The sequence below is a fragment of the Dipodomys ordii genome, unplaced genomic scaffold, assembly GCF_000151885.1.
Source record: "Dipodomys ordii isolate 6190 unplaced genomic scaffold, Dord_2.0 Scaffold23, whole genome shotgun sequence".
Classification (NCBI taxonomy): Eukaryota; Metazoa; Chordata; class Mammalia; order Rodentia; family Heteromyidae; genus Dipodomys; species Dipodomys ordii.
In genome coordinates, this window is record NW_012267239.1 from 1,529,807 (window position 1) to 1,537,955 (window position 8,149).

General features: G+C 44.8%; 1 protein-coding gene across 1 annotated transcript in view; it reads right to left on the reverse strand.

Annotated features, from left to right (window-relative positions):
* Slc5a1 (solute carrier family 5 (sodium/glucose cotransporter), member 1) overlaps nt 1-7,873 on the reverse strand; it is a 68,141-nt gene extending 60,268 nt beyond the window's left edge. The window contains exons 1-2 of the mRNA XM_013014251.1: nt 7,650-7,873; nt 560-631 (exon numbers count right to left, since the gene is read on the reverse strand). Of these exons, the coding sequence (XP_012869705.1) occupies nt 560-631; nt 7,650-7,778 (201 nt within the window). The 5' untranslated portion in view covers nt 7,779-7,873. The remainder of the gene's footprint in view (nt 1-559; nt 632-7,649) is intronic.
* Between the last annotated feature and the right edge of the window lie 276 nt (nt 7,874-8,149).

Below are 8,149 nucleotides of genomic sequence, written 5' to 3' on the forward strand. Positions count from 1 at the left end.
CCTAGCATGCATGAAGCCCTGGGTTCAATTCCTCAGTACCACATACACAGAAAAAGCTGGAAGTGGTGCTGTGGCTCAAGTGGTAGAGTGCTAGCCTTGAGCAAAAGAAGCTCAAGGACAGTGCCCAGGCCCTGAGTTCAAGCATCAGGATTGGCAAATGAAAGGAAGAAAAGAAATTTACTCTCCAAGTCATGGGTTATTCAAAACTATATTTTTCATTTTCTAAGAGTTTAGAAATTTTCAAATGATTTATCTTATTTTTAAGTGTTTTATTCATTTTTAATAAAATGTCTCTAGTTACATGTCAGAAATTATGCCAAGTAAAATAGGTTAAATAAAGCAAAACAAAAAAATCTTTACCTCAAGAAGAGTATATTTAAAGTACTAAAAGAAAAAAAGAAATTAAGGATGTACTAGAGATCTGCTGAGCAGAAGACCCATTATCAAGTGTCCAGATGAGAAGAAAGAATAACCATCACCCAATGCCAACAAGAAAATGGGTCTGTAAAGGAAGTCTTATAGTCAAACATCTCAGGGGAAAAAAAAAAAAAAAACTTACCGGCCACCAAACCATACTGCGGCCTGCCAAGAAGAAACCTCCAACAGTTCCTCGGTTAGAAGAAACCATAGCCTGAGGAAGAAAGAATCAAAATTTTAATAGAAAACCAGAAGAGTGACCTTGTCCTGCAAAAGGACATACCTCCCCACACGCTGGTACTTCCTGTAACCCACTCTGTTTTCTGAAACATTTGCACATTCCTCATTTTTCTGGAGACTCAACCACAGTCAGCTCTAAGAGGCAGGGGCCTACAAGGAAACTGAGATTCAAAAGTCTTGAACAATTTGCTGGACAGCTAGCACTGCAATTAGCTTACCATGGGGCTTCAAGCCAATCACTCCACCTAGATCTATTTGCTCATGTGTGAAACAAGGGATAAAATATTTTTATATGCATTCTTACAAGCATATCAAAGTACCTAATAAACTATCACCCTTTTAAAAAGTACTAGATGGGGCTGCATGTGGTGGTATGTATCACCTGTAATCCCAGCTACTGAAAGGCAGAGCCAGGAGGTTTGAGAATCTGAAGCCAATCCCAGGTACATGAGCAAAAGTCTAGCTAAGCAGCAAAAGAACAAAACAGAGGCTGGTAGCATAGCTCAAATGATTATTTGCCTACCATAGATGAGGCCCTGGGTTCAATATCCAGTACCACCACCTCAAAAAAATACTATTTGGTATATTAATTATGTCTCTACAAAGCTGACATCAAAAACATGAAAATGGCCAAGTGCTATTTTTCTCATGCCTGTAATCCTAGCTACTTAAGAGGCCAAGCTCTGAAGATTGAGGTTAAAGCTAGCCCAGGCAGGAAAAATTGGTGAGACTCTTATCTCCAATTAGCCAGCAAAAATCTGTAAGAGGAGCTGTAGCTTAAGTTATAGTGAGCACTAGCCTTGAGAAGAAAAGGATAAGGGACAGCACAAAAGCCCTGAGTTCAAACCCCAGTACAAAAAAAAAAGTGAAAAATGCCATAAGAATGCAAAGGGCTCATATAAATATAACCTAGAGGACCAGACATTCAAACCCAATTCAAAGCTTTTACCCTGAGAGATGGTAGGAACTTTCAGGAATCCTTACTCTGCAACTGATTGTAACTAGTATAAGAGTGTTGGCAGAATGTCAGCCGCTGGAACTGGCTGTCACACAAGAGTGGAGGAGAGGCAGAGAAGTGACACTACACATAGGATCTCTAATGCTACGAGAAAGAAAGAAAGAGAGAGAGAGAGAGGAAGGAAGGAAGGAAGGAAGGAAGGAAGAAAGGAAGGAAGGAAGAAAGGAGGGAGGGAGGGAAGGAGGGGGGGGAAGCAAAGGAAGGATTTTTTCACATGCCACAGGGAGCCACTGAAATTTGGAAGTAAGAAAAAAATGGCTTATATCATTAATACATGATGACCAAAACTTCTCATGGTAGTTTTGCCTGTCATGGAATTGTTGTCTATCAGCCTGTGGTTTATTCCTGATCCAAGTCATACTCAGGCCCAGACCTAGTGTTCCAGAACAAAATAGGGGCAGTGCCTCTACCTTAGGTCTCTAGCCTTCTTCACCCTTCCTCTCTTTTTGATGCTAGCTAATCTTTAGCAATTGACTACACCGGTCAATAGCAGGCATTCAAGAAGGCTCATGAAAATCATGGATTGGTAATTTGACTGTATCAGTTGTGTTTGTATCTTCCAAAGGGATCACAGAAGCTAAAGAACATCACTGATCCAAAGGAATTCACCTCTGATGGTGACATTTCAGGCAATTATAAACACAGCAAACATGCCTGCAACAGGTGGCAGATCTGCTAGAGTTCAGATTGAAGGACACAAAGCAGGAGCTTTCTACATGCAATCAGTCAACAGATATTCTGGGTACCACTGCATCCTAGAAAGCAGGAAGAGCATGTCTCAAGACTTTCTCAACATCTGGCAGGGTTGTCCCTTCCTCAGTGTATATTCTGAAAGCTTGTAGTAGTTTTCCTGGGAATAGCAAGATGAACAAAATATCTAAGAAGTAGAAAAGGCATCTAGAGAAGAAACAGAAATAAACCTTAAAAACTCACCCTCCAGCAGTTGGCAGGGGAAAGGTCTAAAGTCCAAGAAGGTTGATTAATACCAGTCATGGTTGGAAAGACGGAAAAAGTGGGCTTGGGACCCATATGCAAATATTTCTCAGCTGGTCTTGGTAATGTAAAACTTGGAAAAAGATGTGAGAACAGAGTTTAGAGTGTGAAGCTGGAATAATTCAGGAAAGAGCTTAGGGTCAGGTGCTGGTGGCTCATGTCTATAACCTAGGTACTCAGGAGGCTGAGATCTGAGGAGTCAAGGTTTGAAGCCAGCTTGGTTAGGAAAGTCCATTAGACTCTTCTCTCCAATTAACCATCCGAAAACCAGAAGTGGTACTGTGGCTCAAAATGGTAGAGTGCTAGGAAAGTTCCAGGACAGAATCCAGGCTCTAAGTTCAAGCCTCACAATTGATCCAAAAAAAAAAGTCTTAGAGCTGGACAAAAGTAAGGAGATGTGAGGATTCTGTAGAATGATCATCTTATCATCTCTCCAAGTCCAGGTCCTCCCTACCCTGAAATGCCACCTTCCTTGTGAACAGTTACCTGAATTCTCCCAGGGAAATCTCCTCTGTGTCCTCCAAGCACAAATAACCTCCCTCCTCTGAACACCCTGAGAACTCCATTTCTACCTTCAAAGCCTTTAGTTCTTTATTGTTGTTGTTTTACTTTGTGTAACCATATTACTATATTTTTAATCTCTAATAAGACCCAGAAAATGCTGGGTGCCGGTGGCTCATGCTTGTAATCCTAGCTACTCAGGAGGCTGAGATCTGAGGATCATGGTTCAAAGCCAGCCAGGCAGAAAAGTCCATGAGACTCATATCTCCAATTAACCACTAGAAAACCGGAAGTGATGCTGTGGCTCAAGCGGTAGAGTGCTCACCTTGAGCTGAAGAGTACAAGGTTAGCACCCAAGCCCAGAGTTCAAGCCCCACGACTGACAATAACAACAAAAAAAAGACCCAGTAAATGCACCCAGAAAGATGTTGTCTCATGATCAAGAGTGGTACAAAGGAGATTCCAAATCTCCCTCTGTAAATCAAGACAGGAGATTCACTTATCCACCCTTGAGCTGGGTGAGAAGGAAATCACAATCGCAAAGAGTAAAGGCTTCCTGTGCTCTTCTTTTGCAGAACTATTGACTCACGATGTTTTTGGAGGTTATTTTTTTTCCTCAGTGAAATAACAAAATCATGGAGCTAAAGGAAGAAATCTCAAACTTCTGTTTAAATGAAGAACCAGTGAAGAAAATAAAGAAATTGCGCCTGAAGAAGACTTGCGTATAGCTGTTTTCTTCCAATATATAAAGTGAGAGAGCCAGGTACCAGAGGCTCACATCTGTAATCTAGCTAGAGGCTGAGATCAGATGATCACCATTCAAAGCCAGCCTGGGAAGGAAAGTCTGTGAGACTCGTATCTCCAATGAATCACAGAAAAAGCTAGCAGTAGTGCTGTTGTAGCCGAAGTGGTAGAGGGCTAGCCTTGAGCAAAAGGAGCTTAGGGGTAGCACCCAGGCTCATAGTTCAAGGTCCAGGACCAGCATGAATGAATGAATGAACGAATGAATGAATGAATAACAATAAAGGTCATGGGCTGGGAAGGTAGCTCAGTGGTAGAGCGCTTGCCTTGCACGCTCAAGGCCCTGGGTTCGATTCCTCAGCACCACATAAGCAGAAAAAAAAGGCCGGAAGTGGCACTGTGGCTCAAGTGGTAGAGCGCTAGCCTTGAGCTGAAGAGCTGAGGGACAGTACCCAGGCCCAGAGTTCAGGCCCACGACAGGACCCAAAAAAATAAAATAAAATAAAAAATAAAGGTCAGGTCTGAGTTGAGTGCTAGGAAGGACTTCCTGTCAGTCACTGCCGCCTGAAAATGGGAATTGTGCCACTGAAGAAAATTTCTGCTAGATATACTCATGTGAAGTCTGTTCATAACTGAGTAAAATGACTTTGTCACATGGTTCACAAAAGAGATGTTTGATTTAGGGAATGTGGAAGGGAGGAGAAAGGCAGTGACAGAAAGAGTTGAGCCTGGTCAAGGTTCATTGTGCATATATATAGACATACCAAAATGAAATTAATTAATAAAACTAATTGATGCTAAATTTTAAAAATATAAAAATAAATAAGTGTAAGTGCAGGATGAAGAGAGTTAAAGTCAATAAAACTTCAAGCCTCCATCTTTATGAAGATAGGTAAGGAAAGAAGGAATCTGACATGACTTAAACAGTAACTTGAAGGCAGGGGTAGGAAAAAAGCAAAAGAGAATGCTTTCCAAAGAAAGAGAGAGAGAAAGAAAGAAGAGGAGGAGAAGAAGGAGAAGAAGATGAAGAGGAGGAGGAAGAAGAAGAAGAAGAGGAAGAAGAGGAGGAGGCGGCGGCGGCAGCTAGTAGTACACACCTGTAATCCTAGCTACTCAGGAGGCTGAGATCTGAGGATTGCAGTTTGAAGCCAGCCTGGGCAGACAAATGTGAGAGACTCTTATCTCCAATTAGCCAGCAAAAATCCAGAAGTAGAGCTCAAGTAGTAGAGCACCAACCTTGAGTAAAAAGCCAAGTGAAAGCACAAGGCCCTTAGTTCAAAACCACACAACCCCCAAAAAAGGCAAAAAGGATGACTGTTGCCAGTTGCTGGTGGCTCATGCCTGTAATCCTAGCTACTCAGGAGACTGAGATCTAGGGATCACCATTCAAAGCTAACCCAGGCAGAAAAGTTCCCGTGGGATTATCTCCAATTAACACTTAAAAACTGAAAGTGAAGCTGTGGCTCAAAGTGGTAGAGCGCTAGCCTTCATCAAACGAGCTCAGGAAGAGTGCCCAGGCCCTGAGTTCAAGCCCCACAACTGACAAAATAAAAGAAAAAGAAAGAAAACCGGGGGTCAAATTCCCTGGACTCTAGTACCAGGATATCTATTGCAAAATCTAAAGCAAATCCCAACCACTCAGGGGTTTAATTTTTTCATCTATTAAATAGAGACTTGCATTCCTGTCTTCCCTGTCTTGTGGCATTGTGTGAAGATGCTGACTGCTTATTGCTTTTGCCCATTTTACTTAAAATGACAATTATTCAGACTCTATATCATACCTGTTCATTGTTTTGTATTTTTGTGTCAGTACTGGGACTTGAACTCAGGGCCCCACATTCTTGCTTTATTTTTTTCTCAAGGTAGGCAGTCTAACACTTTAGCCACATCAACTTTTGCTGTTTAATTGGAGATAAGAGTCTCAGACTTTTCTGTTCAGGATAGCTTTAAACTGTGATCTTCAGATCTCAGCCTCCTAAGTAGCTAAGACTGAAGACAGACCTGAGCCCCCAGAACCAGGCAGCAATAGTTTTTGTTGTTGTTGCTGCTGCTGCTTGTTTGTTTGTGAGTTTTCATTCCTAGAGTTCACAAAAGACTTGTTTAATCCATCTCTGAAAATTCTCATAACATCCTTGGCAAGTCCTAAGAATAGAAGTGATGGTGCCCAACCTAATTCACAATTGGGTAAACTGAGGCTGCAGAAAGTGACTCTACATCTCTTGGTTTAAACTATGTGAAAGCTGTTATTAAATGTAAGTTGTCTTGCCAGCGGCCATGTTAGCTCACACCTGTAATCCCAGCTAGTCAAAAGGCTGAGCTCTAAGGATCACAGTTCAAAGCCAGCCCAGGCAGGAAAGTTTGTGAGACTCTTATCTCCCATGAACCAGCAAAAGGCCAGAAGTAGAACTGTGGCTCAAGTGGCAGAGTACCAGCCTTGAGCACAAATCTCAGAGACAGTAAGTACCCAGGCCTTGAGCTCAAGACCAGAAAGAGAGAGAGAGAGAGAGAGCACAAAAAAGAGGGAGGGAGAGAGAAGGAAAGTAGTCTTGTTCCTAGATGGACATTTTCCTCCGTGTCAGGAAAGCTGAGAATACTGATGGAATTGGTGAAATACTTCAATACTTCCACATCATTTTATCCTTGAAAACAAGCTCCAGGCCATGGAAGGGTTAAAGTCCACCATCCTCTGCTCTAAGCGTAGAGTTCAATGCACCAGCCGGCTGTGCCAGCAACCTGTCTGCCTGCCATTCTCCCCTTCAGGACAACCCCTGGAATATTCACACCTGTTTTCTAGTGGTTGGGTGTGCCACTATCTGTCATTAATGAGCGTTCCAAGTCCCCAGTAACTGAGAACAAGTTTCTCAGGTTTGTTATGTCCCAAGTCTCAAGGAAGACATAGACATTTTCCTCTCCTCTCCTCTCTGCCCTCCCCCCTCTTTCCTTCCCCACCCTTCCCAGCACCTGGCCATCCTCAAGTCTTCCTTCTCCTAATACTCCACCCAGTTTCCCCATCTTTTAACTCCAGTGGATGGGTCAGCCTTCAGCAGTAGCTGGATGCGTGATCCGCATTCTCCATAAACTGGCTGAGGCTGGGACTTTGTGGCTCCAGAGCTCCTTCTCTCCCATGGGAAATGGGCTTTCTATGAGGGCTCCCAAAGGGACCACCCCTGCAGCTCAAATCTGCCCCCAGCCCTTCCTTTTTCTCCCCTTGCATGCAATCTTCTGCCTGCCGGTCAGCCCCCTCCTGCTCTCCAGATCTCCTGGGGCCTTCCTGGCAGGCTCCCCTCAGCACCCTTAAATCTTCTGTTCACCTTTGCTTGTCCCCCTCCAAAAATAATAACACTTCTGGCCCAGTGCTGGTGGCTCATGCCTGTAATCCTAGCTATTCAGGAGGCTGAGATCTGAGGATCCGGTTCAAAGCCAGCCTAGGCAGGAATGTCCAGAAGATTCTTATCTCCAATTAACTCAAAGTGGTAGAGCTCTAGCCTTGAGCCAAAAAAAAAAGCTCAAGGACAGCAAGTGTCCAGGCCCTGGGTTGAAACCCCACAAATAATAATAATAGCAACAACAACAACCATTCCTTCACCCTATACCCTTAGCCTCCTCTCCCCTTTCCCAAAGCATTCCCACACCCCCTCTCTGCACAAGCCATTAATGCCTTACAGCTCAGCCAGGCCACAGCTTCTCCCGGCTGCCCCCCTCCCCTCATCCCACCCGGGGACCCTCACGCCGCACATACCCATATTCCCACAGCCATCACCACCAAGAAGTAGATGACGATCACAGAGATGTCGGCGGCATTGCGGATGCGCTCGTGGGTCGGGATAGGTGCAGGGGTGGCCGTGGGGCTCCAGGTGCTGCTGTCCATGGCGGAGATGGTGGAGATAGGTCCCTCCCGGTCCGTCCACCCCGACAAACAAGCTCCTTATACAGCCTCCCCGGGGGGGAAGGGTAGGAGGGGACCCCAGGACAACAGGTGGGGCTAATGATAAGCCCCCCAGCCCGGGGGAAAAGAAGGAGGGAACTCCAGGACAACAGGTAAGCGCTGCAAGGCTGCGCTGCAGCTGCTGCTTCAGGAGCAGAATGAGGAGCCAGGCAGAGCTACCGGCAGCCAGGCGGAGTGGTGAGAGGTGGCAGGGGCCGGGCAGGTAAAGGCTGAGCCTGCCAGCGGGGAGGGGCCTGCCAGGGGGTGGTGCCGACCTGGCACAAAGGCCCCGCTGTGCTCCCAAAGCCCTGTCA